This window comes from Haemorhous mexicanus, chromosome 18 (genome assembly GCF_027477595.1).
Source record: "Haemorhous mexicanus isolate bHaeMex1 chromosome 18, bHaeMex1.pri, whole genome shotgun sequence".
Classification (NCBI taxonomy): Eukaryota; Metazoa; Chordata; class Aves; order Passeriformes; family Fringillidae; genus Haemorhous; species Haemorhous mexicanus.
The window spans coordinates 8,467,456-8,487,646 of record NC_082358.1 but is presented as its reverse complement, the minus strand read 5'-3'; the positions used below and the strand labels follow the sequence as shown (position 1 = coordinate 8,487,646).

The 20,191-nt window shown below is 49.3% G+C and overlaps 1 protein-coding gene across 2 annotated transcripts; it reads left to right on the top strand.

The window, feature by feature from the left end:
* The first annotated feature begins 703 nt into the window (after positions 1-703).
* On the top strand, positions 704-18,774 carry ASXL1 (ASXL transcriptional regulator 1). 2 transcript variants are annotated; one of them, XM_059862935.1, is made up of 12 exons: positions 704-848; positions 5,459-5,541; positions 8,613-8,721; positions 9,790-9,910; positions 10,027-10,079; positions 10,411-10,504; positions 10,785-10,937; positions 11,328-11,491; positions 11,589-11,685; positions 12,114-12,219; positions 12,632-13,247; positions 13,959-18,774. In XM_059862935.1, exons 1-12 carry the CDS (start codon positions 789-791, stop codon positions 16,833-16,835), a joined length of 4,533 nt encoding a protein of 1,510 aa, XP_059718918.1. In that variant the 5' UTR covers positions 704-788; the 3' UTR covers positions 16,836-18,774. The 2 variants fall into 2 exon arrangements, with proteins under 2 accessions (XP_059718918.1, XP_059718917.1); XM_059862934.1 differs by having other exon boundaries at positions 9,985-10,079.
* The last annotated feature ends 1,417 nt before the right edge of the window (positions 18,775-20,191 follow it).

The following is a 20,191-nucleotide window of genomic DNA, read 5'->3' as shown; positions in this document are numbered from 1 at the left end:
TTTGGATATCAGGAAGAATTTCTTAACAGAAAGAGTCATTAGCTATGGGAAGGCGCTGCCCAGGGAGGTGGAGGAGTCACCGACCCCGGAGGTGTTTAAGGAAAGGCTGGACGTGGCGCTCGTCGCCCTGCTCTGGTGGACATGGTGGAGTTGGGTCAGAGGTTGGACTCGCTGATCTCAGAGGTCTTTTCCAGCCTAACTGATTCCGTGCTAACCGGGATGCTGGAACACCAATCGCCGCAGCCCTCAGCCGCGGGGGCTTAGCCTCGTGCCCTCAGCTCCAGCTCGGTCCCGAAGCCGCCCCCGGCCCGGGCGGCGCCACTTCCCCGCCGCGGCCATGCGGCGGCGACGGCCTCTCCCGCCATGGCGGCGCAGCGGCCGCCGGGACTTGTAGTCCGCGGGCCACAGCGGTGCTGCGCTAGAGCCAGGCATGAAAACTACAACTCCCGGCGGTTCTTGCGGTTTGTTTTCCTTCAAACCAGCCCCAGGCCCGCCCCTCCAGTCCCTCCCCTCCGGTCCCTCCGTGTCCCGCCGCGGCCACCGTCGCCGGGCCCCACCGCCCCGCCCCGCTCCCGGCCCTTTGACCCCGTTGTTATGCCGGGCCCGAGCCGCCGCCGCCGCCGCCGTCTCCCGTAGCGCCCGGAGTCGCCCCCGCCTCACGCCCCGCCCGCCGCGCCCGTCGCGCCCAGCCCGCCCCAGTCGCCGCCGCCCGCCTGCCGCCCGCGCGCCCAACGGTCCGCGCCCGCCGCGCCCGCCCGCGCGGGAGGAGGAGGAGGAGGAGGAGGAGGATGAAGGAGATGAAGCAGAGGAGGAAGAAGGAGCGCACGTGGGCCGAGGCCGCCCGCCTGGTGAGGCCGGGGGGGCGTCCAGGGCGGGGGCGCGGGGGCTCCGCCGTGCCTCAGGGCCTCCCAGCCGCGTCCGGCCCCTCCCCGAGTAACGGGGTCGGCGGGGCCGCCATCGCTCCTGAGGGGGTAGAAGCGGGGGCCGGGTCCGCCTGGAGGGCGGGGGCGGTGTTGCTGGTTCCCCGCCCGGTCCCGCGGCTTCCCGCGGTTCCCCCACCGGCCGCTGTGGCCGGGCTCTCCTGCGCGGTTGTTTTTATTCCTCTGCCCGGTGCGAAGGCGCCCCGGGGCGGTGCGAGCGCGGCCCCCGGCCCTCAGTGGCGAGCTGCCCCCGCCGGGGGTCCCAGCGGCCTCCGCCGCCTCCCGCCGGGCGGGGCTGCAGCGGCTCCCGGCATGGGACGTGGGAGGTGCCGCCGTCCCGCTGCGGTTCCGTGCGTGCCGGGCAGGGCTGCGGGGACGGTTCCGCTCATTCTCTTCCTTTCAGATGGTTTTAAAGCTCCGTGGGAGGAACCGGAGCCTCCGGAGAGGGCACGGCCGCTGTCAAAAGTTTCCGGTTTAAATACTGAGGGTGGGGGTCCTTCTGTGCTCCGGCAGCTCCCGGGGGCCGGTGGCGTGTGCTGGGCTGCTGTAGCAGCAGCTGGACTGAACATCCCTGAATCAGCCGTATTTGGTCACTTTTGGGTTTAGGAGAAGTGGCCGTTGAGATGTCTCAGTCCTTTTGTCTTAAAGAATCTCCTTGTTGAGGGCTTCAACTTCCCAGCCCAGCTCTGCCCTGATGATGTCTGTGGGAATGCCGTTGTCATTGCACTGTTGCACTGGGAGGCAGGTGACTTCCCTCTGTGAAGCCTTTGAGCTGGATCTTCAATCTCAGTTGTGAAGTAGGAAATCTAAAAAAGAGAAATAACTTCATTGTCTTTCAGGGAGCTAGTCAGAGGTTTGATTTAAGGGCTGCATGCCGAGGTGTTTAGGCTGTCTGCCTGGCATTTGGGTGGAAGGAGCTGGCTCTGTCCTGGTGACCCAGTGACACAGGCACAGCAGTGCCAGGGATGGAGTGAGGGATGATCCAGCTACTTGGATGTGAATGGATCCCACAGTTCCTCCCCACAGCCGTGTCAGTGGTGTACAACTCACAAGGATACATATGTTCCTTCTGTGTAGCCCCTGGACTTCTGCAGAAGTGGATTTAAAGAGCTTGAGGGTGGTTTGTTTCTTTGTTTTTTCTGTTGTGTGTGTTTGTTTTGGTTTTGCCAGCCCAGGTTATGTATTGAAGCATGTAAACATTCAGAAGGAACAGTGTGGGTGAGTCCAATGAGGCACATGTCTTGTACTGAGGATGTTCAGGATAACTCTTGGTGCTTCTGAGTAAGATTTTTTTGGCTATTGGAGTGTTTTCTTACTGCTTGCCAGGAGAAAACCTAATCAGACAAGCATCTGATTTCCAGCAACTTGCATCATCTTTTGTGTGTAAATGATAATATTTTAGACCCATATGGCTTTGCTTGAAAAACTGGAGAAGGGCATAAGGCAGCTACTTGGAATTTCATAGCAGGAGCCTGGTGGTCTCATTCTCCATCCTGCATTTCTCCTTGGGATCCAGGTTCTTTGAACCAGGTGTGTCACTGCAGATGGCAGGGATGCTTTCCTGGCAGGTGACCCTGGGGGCAGAGGCTGTGTTATGTGACCTTGCACAAAGTCAGCTCATTCAAACATCCTGAACTCTGACAGGTGAAAAAAAATCAGTATTTATAGGCTACCCAAAGCAGCACATGAGACTGTAACTCTAAAGCAATCACCTAATACACCTCGTCACCCTTGTGTGATGGGGAAGGCATTTCTTCACACAGTTCCTCTCACCTGTCTTCTGGCCAGCACCTCAGGCATGGTGGGTGCATGAGATGTCTAAGCCTTGACAGCACCTTAGAGCTATTGATGAACCAGAAATAGAACGATCTCATACTAGATTATCCACTTAAAGAGACCTACAGTTGCGTAGCTGCACTTCCAGCTTGCAGGACTGATTGTAAATCCACTAAAAATAGATCTTTATTTCACACTAGGCTTACACATGCTCCCTGTCAAAATGCTTTTAATTTCCCTCTCTGACGTGTGCTGGTGTATTTTGTATTCTGCTCAACGTTTCTGAGAATCACAGGCAAAAATGTTCTTCAGTGTTGCTCCTCCTACAGAGCCAAAACTCTGCACGTTCCATAAAATAAACTTTAAAGGTTCATCTTTGGATGCCCAAAGCCATGGCAGGATCCCACAAGTGCTGTCAGAGCTAGATGACCAGTAAATTGAGGAAGTGATGTAAACTTGCATAATTAGGAGCACAGAAACCCTCAGCTACCACTGCTGTAAATAGTGGAGGGGGGAAAATTCTGTTTTGTGGGTAAGGAATAGCCAATGTTGAAGTTGTAGCTCTGGGTGGAAGGCTGATGTGTTACTGGGAGTGTCAGATTAGGGAAGGATAGAAGGGACAGTGCTGGAGACTGGGATTTGGTGTCTGAAGCTTGCAGGATCCTCTCCTCCAGTTCTTCCATTAAGTGCTCTGTATACTTAATACAGCTCTTGATTGGAAATTGTTCCCCTGAGCATAGATTCTTTTATCTGTATGTAAATGCTCCTTTGTGCTCAGTTTTAGGCCACATACTTCACTTGCTGTGTCTGTCACTGGAGAGAGGTTTGAATAATTCCCTGATTTTTTGGAACAGACATGTTGTATTTTGCAGACTTGCAGGGCTCAGGAGCAGTGAGTTTCTCCATGTCAGCTGTCTGCAGCCTCTGAGTGATGGGGTGACAGCTCAGGAGGGAGGCATGGAGACCTTGTAACCTATGGAGGGAGGAAGAAGTGTGATGGAGCTGTATGGAATTTAATTAGTTTACTCTCTCTGAATATGGCTCATCACTTGCTTTGATTTTTCTTCACACTCTTTGTGTTTTCATTGGGTTTTAACTCAAGTTAATTCTCTAATTCTCTTCCCCATGAGGTTCTTAACCTCATTCTCAGAAGCTTGTGAGCTTCAAGCATCTGCAGAATACCTGTTGGGTGGATATGATTAGAGAAATTCCATTTGTAGAATCAAGGTTTAGCTTGGAAAGATCTTTAAACATCATCTTGTTCCACCCTCCTGCCACACTCAGGGACAGCTTCCACTAGTCCAGGCTGCTCCAAGCCCCATCCAGCCCAGCCATATCACAGCATACAGTTGAAGTGCAGAACTACACTTGGGTTTTTCGTTACTTGTGGAGGGTGGAGGTGGTCTGAGGTGCAAATGTTGGCCTGCACAGCTTTGGGGTGATTTTGCTCATGTCCCATTGGTGTGGCTGCTGCAGTGACTCACTTCTAGATGTTACTGACGAAATGGGGCATCTGGGTCCTTCCTCTGGCTTCCCACACCAGTCAGACTGAGAGACAGCACCGTGTTGCTGACTCCTAAAACTTGGGGACAGATGACACCAGGGCTGTGCATCGTGTGGCTGTGATGCTGGGGAAGTTCAGACCATGGTTATGAAAAAGTTCCTGAATGAATTCCTGTTACTGCTTTCCATGCCTGTTCAGGCCATGGCCTGTGCCTGTTTCAGCCTCTTTTTGCTCGTGGCCCCAGGTCTGTGGAGCTGGGTGCCTTTGCATTCCAAGAGCAGCACTGTCTGCTGCTGGGGAAGGCGCAGGAGCCGGCGCGTGGTCAGCAGCTGTAGGGTAATCTGCTCCCAAAGAAACTGAGTGGTTTACATCTACTGCAGCTTATTTTTGCTCATTGTTTCCTGTTTATGTGGATAATCTTCTTATCCACAGAAATGTCCGGTCCTCTCTTTGAATCCTTGAGTTTTTGCTTCTAGACATTTCGGAGCAGTAAGTTCCACAGGCTTAAAAAAAATAAAGCAATAACCTCTTTACTGCTTTATATATAAGTGAAAATTCTATTCTTGATATAATATGTGAAAGAATGAGTTGTTTTTTATTGTGTTGCCTTTTAATATCTGATTTTCTTCATTTTATGTCAAAGGCAAGCACTCTTAAGTCTTTTTAGTGTCTCTAGCCAATTTTTTTTTTCCCAAATCCTTTACTTTGTCCTTTTCTGAATTCTGTCCTTCTCTGACACGAATTCTGACTCTTAACTTGTGGTTCCCTTCCTGGGATGCAGTGAAGATTAAATGAATGCAGTAATCTAAAGAAGGTGCAGTATTGGATTGTATAGCTGCACAGTGATACTTTTAGTGACAAAAACCCACTGGATGCTTTGTGGAGAGGTAGGAAAAGGTTTTGCATTGTTTCAGGTCACCACTGTTCAGTTTGGAAGGTTTATGTGGCAGCAGCTCCATCTAATGTGTAGTGAAATCTGGTAAAGCTTCCACTGGGTGGGGTCAAGGCCAAATTCTGCTGCTTTTTCTCCTGCATGTTTGTGTTTCAGTTAGCTGGGGAAGAGATTAAGGTGAAGCCTTTTGTGGCTTTGATCCATGTTCACCAGGATCTTGAGGTGGCCTGAAATTTTACTGTGTGTCTTTGCAGGTGAATCAAGTTTGAAGGGGCACATTACTGGGTCTGGGCCACTGCTGATGGAGTAGTTCTGGGAATGCAGAAGCCAGTTCTGTAATGACACTTGGTCTTTCTGTCTTTTCAGGTGCTGGAAAATTACTCAGATGCTCCTATGACCCCAAAACAGATTCTGCAGGTCATAGAGGCTGAAGGTCTAAAGGAAATGAGGTTAGTATTGATGATTTTGTCTAAACCAGTGTGCAGCATGGGGGAGGCAGTGTATGAAGGCTGGTTTTGCTTCATACAGTTCTGCCTCATCTCCAGCCCACTTTGCTTCCCTTTTTCTCTTTTCAGCCTGGTAATTTCAGATGACAGTACAGACATTTATATACAGATTGTGAGGGTTTCTTTTTCACTGATAATAACTGGGAGATGTTCTTGGATTTTTAGATAATATACAGAGTCCCTTAATCCATCTATTGTGAAGTAAATGCCTCTTGCAGATCAGGCCCCTGCATTGTGCTGTACTTACCACTCACTCCCATGGTATTCACATAAGTAGCTCCCAGCAGTTTCTGCTATTGTGACTTGAGTTTGAGAACAGTTTAAGTTTTATCTCCTCTGATGCTTCATTTCTAGAGCAGACATTATATTTTAGAAGAGGCAGTCTGCTCTATGTCACTGGCTTGTGCTCAGATTCTTGAGCACCAGGAGAGCACAGCTCGCATCTCATGGCTGTGGTTCTTGACATTGTAGGAGGAGATGCCCATCTCAGAGTAGATTTCATGTGGAAAAGAACCTGATACAAAGCCTTGGAAAGGGCAGAAGTGGGAGACTGCTTTCCTTGGTTAAGTTCCTGTGAGCTTCCATCTGTTTCCATGACAGTAGTAGAAATACAGAGTGTCTTGCAGCTCAAAGAAAGTGGGTAACTGTGATAGTCCAAATGCCTCAGTTGCTGCTGCCTGGCAAAAAAAAAAAAAAAAAGAAGTTCGACTACCAGAGACAGGAAAAGCTGCTGTCCAGGGATGGACTTCTGACAAATCCAGATGCAAGGACTGTTTCTAGTTTTGCTTCTCCCTCCCTTTGTTTCTGTGGGCTGTTTTTCACTGTGGTGTTTGCATTTCCTGAACCTGTACTTTACCCAACTGCAGAAGGTAAACTGATTTCTTCTGGGACCTAAATGTTAGCTTGTTTCTGCTCCTTGTTTGTGTGAAATCAGGAAACAGCTGGGGTGTTTTGAATAGTGAAAATCAGTGACGTGTACAGAGGTGTTGGGTGTGGGACCTGCTGTTGTTTGGAGAGGCATGAGGCTGGTGTGTGCTGCTACATCAGATTTGGAACTGTTGGAACACACACCTTCCACGGGCTTACAAGAAGGCTGGGGAGGGACTTTTCACAGGGGCTTGTAGTGGTAGGACAAGGGGCAATGGACTTCAGGTGAAGGAGGGTAGATTTAGATTGGATATTAGGAAGAAATTCGTTGTTGTGAGGGTGGTGAGGTCATGGCACAAGTTGCCCAGAGAAGCTGGGGCTACTTCATCCTTGGAAGTCTCTGAGGCCAGACTGGACAGGGCTTGGAGCAACCTGGTCTGGTGAAAGGTGCCCCTGCCCATGGCAGAGGATTTGGAACAAGGTAGTCTTTAAGGTCCCTTCCAACCCAAACTGTTCTGTGGTTCTGTGATGCTTTCTGAGATCTCTGGTTTGGATATGGGCAGTGATTTCAGTAGAATTCAGACAGATTTTAATGAGGATCTTCATAAGAGGGGCTTTGCTTTAATCGATCTTCTACAACTCACTCACATAAGTCCTGTTACCTCAGCAGGCAGTTGAAGATCTCTGTGCACAGGCTGGCCCCTGCCAAAGATAATAGCAAGGCTCTTCACACACATAAATTATCCTGTGCTTTCCCAGTTTTTACAAGTGACCTGTCACACTGTGTAAGTAAAGACCAGACTTTAGAACATGTGTCATGTTAAATCCCACAAACCTAACTCATTCCTTTAAAGGTCGATGGTTTCCCTTGGGATATCTGCTTTTCCTTCCCCGGTCACTAGTTCTCTGCTTTAAGAAAAGATTGTTTTCTTCAGAGTGTGATTGTTTGCAGAATAAAGGCAGTGAGCCTGCCTGGCTGAACGTGCAGCAGGCTTTGCTAGTGCTTGTATAGAAGCTCTTCCTGAAACTCCATTTCCTGAAGGAAATAGCTCAGTGCCTTGAGATGTTTTTCCTTCTGAATCAATTCTGAGGTGGGGCTCCCTGGTTGGGGGGTCATGCTACTCTGCTGGGAGGGCTGTGTTCCATACCAGGCACTGACATGCCCATGAGCCAGTACCATGCTGAGTTTAGCTCCTGGTAGAGTTTTAGCTGCTTGGTTTTTTTTTTGTTTTGGGGAAAATTACTTAGTTTGCTGTTTTAAGAGAGCTCTGTGGCTGGTGAGTGTGCTTGGAGTGTCTGGTAAACACAGAGGGGAAAACACTGTCTAACAGGACAGAAGGCTGGAAATTTTGTTCACGTGATATGAAAGTGATACAGGGTAACTTTGCGTGTTGTAGTGGAATGTGAAGAAATGTCCAAAACCCAGGCACATACAGGGTGGAAACAGAAATTCTATGTTTTCAATTTGACAATGATTTTCTTTGAAATATTTTATCTCAATCCAGTTTTCAGTTTCACTTTTACTAGGAATGCAGTCAATAGTGCTGTAATGTGTCTTCCAGACAACTTTCTGCCCGTACACGTGGGACTTACTGGAAAACACCATATTACGTGGCACAGCAGTTCCATCAGTGTTTATGTAGGATGGGGCTTTAACCAGGGAGTTATGTAGGAATTAACAAATGAGAGCATCAGAGTCTTTTTATCGAGCTCTGCTCAAGTAGTTTGGTCAGTGACATATCCGGGAGACATTCCAGTAACATGTATGTCTATAGTTTGTTACATCTTTCTACTGCTGAATAAATCTGGGGGTTTTATAAAATCAATCCAACACTGAAGGATTCCAGGAGAGGAGGGGGTTTCCTGTTATAAATAACAGGTAATAAAAGTTAGAAATGTCTAAGAACAGATGAGGGCAGCTTTAAAATTGGTGTCACATTTACTGTTGGCTGTGATGTGCAAGGCTGATGTACAGGTCAGAATGAAACCAGTGACACTGTTCTCACTGAAGTGCCTGTCCCATAAAGTTAATAGCATCACCTCTGTTCCTCTCATCAGCTAAAGGATGCCCATTTAACCACTTCTTTCAGGCTGTTTTCTTGATAGTCTGTTTCTTAAGCTGTCTCTTTTCTCTGTCTCTGCTGCAGTGGCACATCTCCCCTGGCCTGCCTCAATGCCATGCTCCACTCCAATTCCCGGGGAGGGGATGGGCTCTTCTACAAACTGCCTGGACGCATCAGCCTTTTCACACTCAAGGTAAATACTGAGCTCTGCTCCCAGCTGAGGGCCCAGGGGTGAGTTCTGCTCCTTGTGCAGGGCTGAGTGTTACCCTGTCACTGAGCATCATGAGCAGTGAGATCATCATGTGCGAGAGGGTCTGGAATTCATTATTTCCTTGGAGCTTGTACCTTTCAGCTGTATTCAGCCATCTATGATAAATTCTTTTTAAAACCCCCAACTGGTATTTCTTGAATCCTGTTACTTCTGTACCTGGTGTCCAGCTCAGGTGGCTGTTCTTCAGAACAGATCTGTGCACTACCTTGCTGCCAGCCACAAGGGAAAACAGCCAACCAAGGAATTGGTCTTGTAGCGACACGTAAAATCTTGATAGGAAAATGTATATTCATTCTTCTGGCTGCCTGTTCTGTGTTCCACTACATTCTGTGTTATTTAGCATCAATATTTTCCTCAGATCTTGAAATCTCTCTGGAATACTTTTTTATTTTTAGTTTATTGTTCCAGTAATATTAAATATTGAAAATATTTCTGGTCCTGAGGTTTTCTTTTGCATTGTTTCGTACTGTTGGATTCCCTGATAAATATCAACTTGATCTCAGCTATTTCATTTCATCTTTTTTCTGCTATTAGAAAATCCTGTTGAATTGACACATTTTGCTGAAAATAGATGGCATTGAAATTGCTTTTATTGTACAAGTAGGAAATAAATCTCCTAAGCTTGCTGTCTTAGTGTTTGGCCACTCTGATGCTACTTGTTCTTTTATAGTGTGATGCTTCTCTTTAATACGAACTCATTACTTACAGAAATTATAACATATTACGAACCTTTCTATTAAATTAATTTTTATTAACCTGGTATTTTGGGTATGTATTACTTGTCTAGGAAGGGGCTATGAAGTGCTCTTAGTTTAAGTGACTTCTCTTCTGCTATGAGCCCAAATGTACCTTAAAATCCCTTTCTGCATCAAGGATTAAAATAGGGGAAAATTGAATGTTAAAGTATATCCAGTTAACTGTCTTGTCCCATTGGTGTAGATTTGGGAGGGAGGGAGGGCTGTAGCCACCCCAGTTCTGTTCCCCCTCTAGAAAGATGCCTTGCAGTGGTCTCGGAACCTGTCAGTGCCAGAAGGAGAGGAGCTGGAGGACACAGCAGATGCAGAAAGCTGTGGGTCCAACGAAGCCAGCACTGTGAGTGGTGACAATGATGGTAAGTGTCTGGTGACATTAACCTTTAACTCCAGGACCTACTTCTGTGTCTGACTGAGAGCTCATCTCTTTCAGTGTCTCTTGATGAAACTTCTTCTAACGCCTCGTGTTCCACAGAATCTCAGAGCAAAGGACCTGCTACCAGGGAGAGCTACAGAACTGCTTCCCAGGTGGGTAAAAGTGGGACTACTGGGAAGGATGAAGCCTCTCAAGGGGAGCTTTCATTACTGCTGGGGTGGTATGACAGGGACTGTTTATGCCTAAGTGCCTCAGAGATAGTTACGAGTCTGTCTCCTTGGGCAAGAAGTGGCAGGATGGAAAGGGATCATGTATGGGAAGACAATTTTGAATTCTCTGCCAGTCCTAAATGTAGTGTTGCCTGAAGATTCAGCTAGGAGGAGCCAGGCAGCTCTTTAACTGAGGAACATGCTGCTCGGAAGATTACTCTTCCATAATGCCTTCATTCCTTTGTTTTGTTTTTGGTTTCCCTCTGGTCTGCAGACAACCAAACAGAAGAAAAAGACTGGTGTCATGCTGCCACGGGTGGTGTTAACCCCACTGAAAGTAAACGGGGCACACATGGAGTCTGCCTCAGGTGAGCATGGCTTTGGGGGGGATCCTAATGACCTCACAGATCTCTCTCAGACTGTCCCCAGTCATCAGTGTTTGCATGAGGATTTCTGTAAAACCTGCTGAGAATGATTTGAGACTGCAGAGTTGTGTGTGTGTTTAACTCACTCAAAATAGTTGGTACCTGGGCAATACACTGTAATAGCAGATTTGTCAGTAACAGAGAATTCCTGTATGATAAACCACTCTCCCAGTTGGGCTTTGACTGTTCTTTGCGTGTTTTTATGATGTTGTTTTGCATTTAGGCTTCACAGGAAGGCACGCTGATGGGGAGAGCAGCAGCACATCCAGCAGCAGCAGCAGCTCCTTGGCCCTGTGCAAAACCAGCCTGCGCAGTAGGACAGAGATAAACAGGGATCCTCCACAGCTGCTGAGGGGCATCCGAAAGCCCACGGCTGGTACGTGCTCCTGGGTAAAGGCAGAAGAATAGTTGGTGATGGTGAAGTCCACATGTATCTGAGAAAAGAGCACCAGGAGGCATTTGATGACCTGAGGTCACAAGCCAGGTTTTCCACCTTGAGCGCTAGTGATAAAATTGTTTAAAAGATTGGCTGGTCTGAAGAGCAGCATTGAGAATGGTAGCTGAATATGGCAGAACTGTGACCTCATGTCAGAATTCCAGATGTGGGTTTATTAATTACTGTGCTGGAGAGTCATTCTTCACACTTGAATGCTTCAGTCTTTATCACGTCTCTTACTCCTTTTGTTATTTCAGTTTGACATAAATTTCATGCTGAAATACTTCTGTACAACAATGTTAATTTTATTTGCCTGTCCTTAAAATCCAGGGCAAATGAAACGTAACAGGGGTGAGGATATTGACTTTGAAACCCCAGGCTCCATCCTTGTCAACACAAACCTGCGAGCGCTGATCAACTCCAGGACCTTTAACGCGCTTCCATCACACTTCCAGCAGCAACTGCTTTACCTTCTGCCTGAAGTCGATAGACAGGTATGAGCACTCAGGTGTTTTCCCTTCCCTGATTACCTCTTCAGTGTGGGACAGCTGGAGCAGATGTGTTCAGTTTGTCCTGGCTCTGTCCTGCTAGGTGGGGGCTGACGGGCTGATGCGCCTCAGTGGCAGCGCTCTGAACAACGAGTTCTTCACCCACGCTGCACAGAGCTGGAGGGAGCGGCTTGCTGATGGTGAGTGGCTTTGCTTTCCTGAGTGCCTGGGGAATAGCTGCTCATTTTGTAGGATTTTTGGGTTTCTTTTGCAGTTAATGAGTGGGAACTTTGTACACCTTTGCTGCATGTTGCCCACGGCTTTTTCTTTTTTTTGTTTAAAATCAACAATGCAGTTTATTTTGGAGCCATGGGACCTTGAGCATGAACTGGTGAAGGTGTAAAGTAGTGCCAGACTTATTTTTTCTTAAAAGGTGGCCTGTCTGTTAAAACATGATTTTTCCTGGAGCCACAGGCAGCATGTGGATCCAGAGTGGGATGGGGAGCAGGGTGTTAACAGCAGGTCTGCCTTTCATATATTTAACTGCTGTACAGTTCAAACACTAGAGGTTGCATTTGCAGAATAAGTTTTGTTTGGAACTGAATTCCAGTCTCTTGCTACAATGTAGGTGAATTCACCCACGAAATGCAAGTTCGAATCCGGCAGGAGATGGAAAAGGAAAAGAGAGTGGAGCAATGGAAAGAGAAGTTCTTTGAGGACTACTATGGGCAAAAGTGAGAAATTTTACTGTGTCTGTCATGTTTTATCTATATTTATGCAGGTGGCAGAGTGTGTTTCTGTTCACCTGAGCAGATGCAGCTTATAAACTCCTTGAAAAACATAGGTTGTGGGATGAATTGCTCTGACTGTTGTTCTGGGAAAATCCTTAGTGGAATTGGCTGGATTCAGTACAATTTTGTAGCCCATCTCTTCTGTTTCCAAGAAAAGTTGATGGTATTTTCCATCACAAATTTTTCGGGTTTTTTTCTCATTCCATATGATAGCAGTGTGGAATGTGTGGGTTCTCCCCTTGCAGGATGAGTTAATGAGGCTTTGGTGACTCTCTGCCTGTGTTGGCAGTATTCGGTAACACTGAAATTGGGGTGAGCTTTAGATTTTAGCTGGCTTTTTGTGTTTGCCTTATAGGTTGGGTTTGACCCAGGAAGAATCCCAGGCACAGAATTCAGTACAGGAGGACGCTGAGAACAGGACAGAGCTGTCTGTTAAAGGAGAAGCCAGGCTGCCACGCGGGCCGACCACGCGCCAGAGGGACGGGCGCTTCCGGAAACGCTCCCGGGCCGACCTGCGGTGCCGGGCCAGGAGGAGCCTGTACAGACTGCGGGAACCTGAGCACACGGAGACTCCCAAAGAGCCTGCTACCGTGGGGCCAGATCCCTCACTTCATAAAGAGCCAAAGCCTGAGACAGACCTGAAGAGAGATGATCTGACCAGCCCCTCGGTAGCAGGATTGAAGGCAGAGAGTACCGAACTGCACCTCTCCCCAGAGACTTCCAAATCAAACAGCAAATCAGAGGATCCATCGTTGGCAGCTACCAGCAGAATTCCCAGTTTGCCTCAGGAGAACTCTGCTCAGGAGTCCAAGGAGCAGAAGAGGAAAAGCTTTGAGGAGGCTGCCTCTGCGTCCTTCCCCGAAAAGAAGCCCCGGCTTGAAGATCGTCAGTCCTTTCGTAACACAATTGAAAGTGTTCACCCAGAAAAGCCACAGCCTACTAAAGAGGAGCCCAAAGTCCCACCCATCCGGGTAAGAAAGAGCTTTAGAGCTGCTGTATCTCAGGGCTGCCGTGCTCAGTAGTATCAAAACATTATTAAAATGTCAAGTGTTGCCATCTTAAGGGAAGAAGTCGAAGGGTTTCATTGGTAAAGCTGGTGAAGTGCCTCTGCCTGCCATGGTTTGCTGTCGTATTTAGACAGGCAAAGAATGGAAAATCATCCCAAGGTCTTTGCACAAGAGCACAGGGTAACCTTGACTTACTCCCTTCATTTGCATTTCTGTGGCTACAGAAACACTGCCTGAAATGAGCTGACTGACTGCAAAAGACCTTGAAATCGTGTTCTTTATCCTGTCTAGTTTCTGAGTTCTTTTCCTTTGCTTTTGGACAGAATCTCAGTGTTCCTCCTGACTTTTTCCATTTTGACCAGGATACCCATTTTGGTAGCTTCAGGGCAGTCATCCTGGTGTAGAGAAGACCAGTTTGATCTTTGAAGGCGTGGCTATAAATAACTTACTTCATATTTGCCTGCAGCCTCTGGTAAAACAATATTAGTGTGAACTGAGCTTTACAGATCACAGAGCAGAGTTTGTGGGACTGTGCTGCTTCTCTGGCCAAATTAGTTTCTAAGTTGAAATTTTTGTTGAATTTTGTGCTAAAAATTGTGATGAGAAGTTGCCAGTAAAACACATTTCGCTGGAGATGGTCGGTGTTAGAACTTACCGCATTTTCCTTTCTTTCAGATTCAACTTTCACGTATTAAACCACCCTGGGTGGTTAAAGGTCAGCCCACTTACCAGATCTGCCCTCGGATCATCTCCAGCACGGAGCCCTCCGGCCGGGGCCGCCCCGGGGCCCGGACCCTCGCAGACATTAAGGCCCGTGCTCTGCAAGCCCGAGCCCAGCGCGAAGCCGCCACCGCCGCCATCGGAGGAGGGGGTGGCCCTGGTGGGGGGAGAGGCACCGATGAAGGAGGCGGTGGAGGAGAACCCAGCAGCCGTTCCCAGCACAGGAGATCCAAGAGAGCTCATGGAAAACGTGCGTCAGATCTACAGCGAGCACAACTACAGTTGTCTGTTCATCTGAGTGGAGGGAAGGCTGACTCCAAAGGGGCTGCTCAGGAAGCCAGCGTGAATTCCTGCCTCTCTTCCAGACAAGATCACTCTCCCTCAAAAAGTGAAAGGAGCAGCATTGCGGGCTGTGCCGCAGGGTCAGGGGACACTCAGCCTGATGATGGCTCACCCAGGACACCGTTCTGTGGTTCTCTGACTGTGTCATCCTTGGACAATGCAACTCCTGGGAGGCAGGAGGAGAGTCCTGAGCAGCTCCTCCATGACCCAAGGACCGAGCTCCCATCTTGTGCTGCATCACAGGAGAGCATAAAGCTGGGATGTGTGGTTCCTGTGGTGACCAGTCTGTTGTGTTCTGGGGGGCAGGGAGCTGGGGTCAGTCCCACGGGACACAGGGCTGTGGTAGAACTTGGAGATGTTGGTGCTCCCACCATACAGCTGGATTATCCTTCTGATGTAAAGCAAAATTCCTCCAGTTGTCCTTTTCCACCAGAATTGTCATCGAGTGTCACAGAACACCATGATCCAGAGAAGGTGTCTGGTTTTAGATGTAACAGCTCCCAAGCATTTCTGGAAAAACGTGTTGCTGATAATACCTCCAAAACGGTGACTGTTGGAGTGAAGAAAGCGATCCCTGCAGTGTGTGACACTGCACAGCTGCAGACAGGGAAAGGCAGTGATGGCAAACTGAGTAATGAGGAACAAAAGGCAGAGGCTCTACTGCAGCCCTCTGTGCATGGTGACTTTATTTCTCAGAACAGGATAGATACCTCTGAAAAACTCCTGCAGCCAAGGGAGAGGTGCTCCAGAACCGAACCAGAAAATGCACATCAGCCCCTGGGAGAGACTCAGGAGTTGAAGAGAAGTGGAGATGAAGAAATACAGAGTACACACAGTGAAACAACAGACACTGCTTCCGATTGGGAAGGGGACATGGTTGATGAGAATGTGGAGGTGGAGATGTGTTTCAGAAGTGTCAGCTGTAGGGAAGTGGCTGGGAAAGGCTCTTCCTGTCACAGCAGCAGTGAGAAGTGCAATGGGATTAGGTCAAAATTGTCTGTGGAGACAGAGGGTCCAGCCTCTTCTGGGGACTTGGTTGCACCCCCACCTCAGAGGTGGGGATCCCAGAAAACTGAGCGTCCAGCCAGCTCTGCTCGGCCCATGTCCTCCATTGAGACCAACAACCCTTTGGTGATGCAGTTGCTGAAGGGCAAGCTTCCACTGGAAGAAGTTCTCCCAGTGTCTCATGTCAACATCAAGCTGGAAATTGCACAGCCAGTGCTGCAGAAGCAGTCAGAAAGCCTCTCCCTGCAGCTGGACAGAGGCAGCGGTCACTATTTTGGCAAAGAATCTTCTCCAGATGTAGGAGTAGAGACGAGTGCGCAAAGCAGGAGCGATGATGTTCACTCAGTGAGATCTTCCATAGATCCCCAGGAAAAAACCTGTGGGTCAGGAGCAGCATTGTCTAGAGCAGAGGGTGCAGAGGATCAGGCTGTCCCAGAAAAACATTCCAAAGTTGGTTTGACTTTAGGCTGCCAAGACCAACTGGCAAACGTGGCAAGTGCCTCTCTGAAGTCCGAAGATGTGGACCCTCGAGAAAGAACATTTTCTTCCTGTAGCTTTGAGGAGCAGAAGGACTTGCCCAAGGTTCCCCGGATGCCACAGCACAACCCATTAGCAAGTGTCACAGCAGGTAAAAGCCCAGAGAAGCTGAATGCCTCTACAGAGCCTCAGTTTTTATCTCCCGGTGTAACTTCTCTTGGACCAAATCAGACAGGAGGTGCATTGGTCAATAAAAATTACAGCGGGGTGCAAGGCAAAAAGCTCTTTGGTTCTGGTTTTCCTTCCAGCCCCAGTGTGAGGCTGCATCACTCCAGGGCTTTGGAACACAGTTCAGCCATGGAAACCTTGTCCCCTGGCAAACAGATTCCCTTGGACAAGGGCTGTGCATTGGGAGAAGGAATCCCAGCCGCCAGGGAGGAATGGACTTCAAAGCAGCACAGCAGCACCCCGGGAGGGATCAGAAGTGAGAAGGTGCTGGTGTGTGGCAGCCCAGCCAAGAGTAATGCAGAGAACAGGGGGAGTATAGCCCAGCAGCCCACGGAGCTGGCCGGGCACACACAGAGAGAGCCACTGGTCATGGACTGGCCCTTCTTTAAGTTTTCAAGGGATCCAGGAAAAGGACAGTGTCACCCTTTGGAGCCTTCATCCATCCCCTCTCAGCTCAATATCAAGCAAGCGTTTTATGGGAAGCTTTCAAAGCTGCAGCTTAATTCCACCAGCTTTAATTATTCATCCAACACTCCGGCTTTCCCCCGAGGCCTTGCTGGGAGCGTGGTGCAGCTCACCCACAAAGCAAACTTTGCTGCGAGCCGGAACACGGCCCTGGCTGTGCAGATGTTTGCTGACAGCAGCAGCGTCGACGAGATCTCGTTCCAGTGCTCGTGCAGCCTCAAAGCCATGATCATGTGCAAAGGCTGCGGCGCCTTCTGCCACGACGACTGTATAGGACCCTCTAAGCTCTGTGTATTGTGCCTTGTGGTGAGATAATAAATTATGGCCATGGGACAGGTTGTATATTCAGTGTGTGTATTTTGATAACGACTGATCCTAACGCCTGTACACAAAGTACACAAAGTACTCTCTGTTCATAGTAGAAACGCTGTTACACTTTGTTTTGGTGAGGAACGTTGAGCTGCCTTCCCACGGAGGTCGACGGTGCAGAGCTCATTCCTGCTGATGGGGACACCCTGCTCTGGGTGGGCTGTGCCCCATGGGAGCAATCCTGCTGCTTCCTGCCATCATGGAAGTTCCAGCTGTGCTCTGAGGCTGATGCCGGGGGGAGAGGCTGTTCGCTGTGGCAATCCCTGGACCTTCTGTGGAGGAAATCCTTACATCCAAAGGAACTGGAAGATGGTGTTTGCTATTTCAGGGCTGCGCAAGGTGAGGCCCTACAGTCTTCCACTCTCCCCTTCTGCCATCTCCATTCCTGGTTTGTGTGGGAAGTGCGGCTGTGCAGTGAGTGTAAGCAGAAGAGCTGCCCTGCAGGGATGGTCCCATGCAGTCTTTGGATGCTACAGCAGGATGTGGTGCCCAGGGATGTGCTCTGCAGGAGCCGTGTGCAGCCCACCATGTGCCACATGGAATCCACGTGGAGGATGCAAGAAGAGGAAAAAGAATTTCGGGGCAAGTGCCAAGCAAATGCCTTCTGCTGGCCTGCAGGAAGCTGTGTGGCCAGGGAACTGTTCCTGGCTGAACTGGCCCAGCAGCTGTGCCTGCCTCCTTTGGCCAACTTCCACAAACTGCTGTGGAACACTGGAGGTTCCCTGGAGCTCAGTGGTAGGGTCAGCGAGCTCTGCACTGCAGCTTTGTGGTGAGGACCTGAAACCCCACAGCAGCTGAGCACCTGTGAGCATCGAGCTGTGCATCTGTGTGACCATCACTTAACATTTAAAGAAGTGTTCTTTCCTCTTTTTTATTTTCCTTTTTTTTTTATATTTTCATTCTTGGATGTATAAAGTGAGTTATTTGGCTCCTGTAAGTATCCTCTCTGCATCTGTTTGATCATATATTTATATGTTGTACACAGTACTGGCCAACTCTGTAAATGGATGTAATGTACATAGAGCATAAAGGGGTCTTTTTTTTTCCTTGGATTTCCAGGCTCTACAGCAGTATTGCATTAAAGTGGTGTTAGTTATTGTCAGAGCCACTGTATTCCGTCTTGCCTGACGTGAGGCTCACCACACTGGGGTCTTGGTTCCCACAGCCTCCCCGTGCCCGTGGTGCCTGGGTGGACTGTGCTGTGCAGGCTCAAGGATGACCAGGTGGGATTTGCTGAGCCAAGCTCAACTCCCCGGTTGCTCATTTAAGCTCTTGCCTGTTGTTGCTGCACCTGAGCTCCCAGGGCATGGTTGTACCTGCACTGCAAGGAGGTGAATGAACATCCATGTGCATCCAGAGAGGGAGAGCAAAACTGCAATTCTCTTCCTCTTTGGAGCAATTCCCAATCAAGAGTTAATTGCTTCAGCGAGGGGGAGAAGCCGCTGGTATATTCAAGTGGGCAGTAGCAAGAATTTTAGGGAGTTTATTTTCATTTTTTTCTTCTCGTCCCTTTTCCAGCTCCATCCTACCTCCCTTCACCATGCACTTTCTTTCAGCCGTGCAAGTTCCTCTTTCAGCCACAATTGTGAGGGGTGGAACAAGTTCAGTCCCTGAGATGGTTTTATGCTCAATGCATCCACCAGCCTCATCACACGAGAAGGAGAGCCCGGTGCCCTGGCCTGGGCAGGGCTGCGGTGCCCCTGGGGGCGAGCGGAGGTGTGGAACCTGCTTACCAAAGATGGGGAGCGGAGCAGGGGGCTGGCTCTGCCTTCTGGGGGGCCACTGCAGTGTTCAGCTCGGACTGGTCTGGGGGGCAGAGCCCTCGGGGGGGGCCTGCTCATGTCTGTCCCTTGTGCTATTGGAAAAATAAACACTGTAAAATCTGCTTGTGTGGTTTCAGTCCTTTTTCTGAAATCCTCCTCCATTCTAAGGCAATGTGGCTTTTCCTTTCCCCTCTTTTAACTGCAGCTGTTCCAGAGCTCTGCTCAAGTCAGTAAGGGGTGGGGCTGTGTTGCTGCTTTGCTTTGTTAAATCTGGTTTTATGCACTTAGAGAGCGCTGAAGATGGTGCAGCTCCTGCAGAGATGCCATGTGGCTCTTCGGGAATGGACACCCGGGAGGCTCTGAGAGCCACGGGAGGCTGTGGGACACTGCAGGGGCCCCCCACAGTCACAGGGGCTCCCTGCCCTGCTGGGATGATGCCTGTGGGTAGCAGCACTGAGACTTTTCCCAGTGTCAGGGCAGGTCCTGCTGTTACTGCCGTCACTGTTGGATAAATGGATCTAAAAATGTTTCTCAAGAGCATAAATGTGATATCAATTACAGTTTATTGAAACTACTTGGAAACTCACTTTATGGCCAAGTCCTTTCTCTTTTTTGGGCAGTAAGGAAATAACATGAATTATGATGTTATGTGTCTGGGTTCTGCAGGGTGAGCAGGGATCTCATGCCTGGGGCTGTGGGAGTGCTGAGATCCGTGTGGTGACACAATCCCTGACTTCCTGGCATTCCACAGCGCTGCCATTGCAGAATAGCAGCGATGGCCTCACACATGAGCTGTGGCTGGGGCAGCAGATGGTCCAGCACCAGCATTTGGGGTGAAAAAAGGCTTCTGTGGTTTTTGGTGGTTCATAGATGTTCTGACTCTGGCAGGCTGTCTGCACGCAGAATACCTGGATAATCTAAATAAGCTAAATAGAGGAGAGGGAGTGCCGAAAATGAGTAGAGCTGTTACGTAGCCAAGCTTTAAAATGGTATTTAATCCTTCCCTGTTTTATTGGGATGGGGGGTGATGGCATCAGGATTAGCTACCACTGGAACGGGAGCTTGGGGTTTCAAAAGTAAAACCCATTAACATCAGAATTTCACAAAGAGCAATACGCTTTTTTCCTTTTTTCTCTCCTGTCCTGGCTGCTATTTGGCTCTGGCTCTGCCATGCTTGGCGGGGCCATCTGCAGGCATAGGGACATCCTGAATCAGTCTGGCCAGGGGGCTGTGGAGCCCTCAGCAGGTGATGCCAACTGGTTTGCAGCTGCTGAGGCCCGGCACTGATTATCCCTGTGCCTAGCCCTCCCATGCTCCCTTGGAAAGCTGGAAGCAAAGCTCAGCCAGAGGCTCAGTCACAGACCCAGCGGTGTCAGGGACACAGGACCACTGGTGCTGTGCTGCCAGAGATTAATGAACTCTGTGGGTGCTCCGTTTGGGATGTGCTGTCCCAGGTGGTCGTTTACAAGCACAAACATTTAGGTGGGTCCTCTTGGCCTCGCTCCCGGTGCAGCCACAGCAAATCCTGGGAAGGGGCAG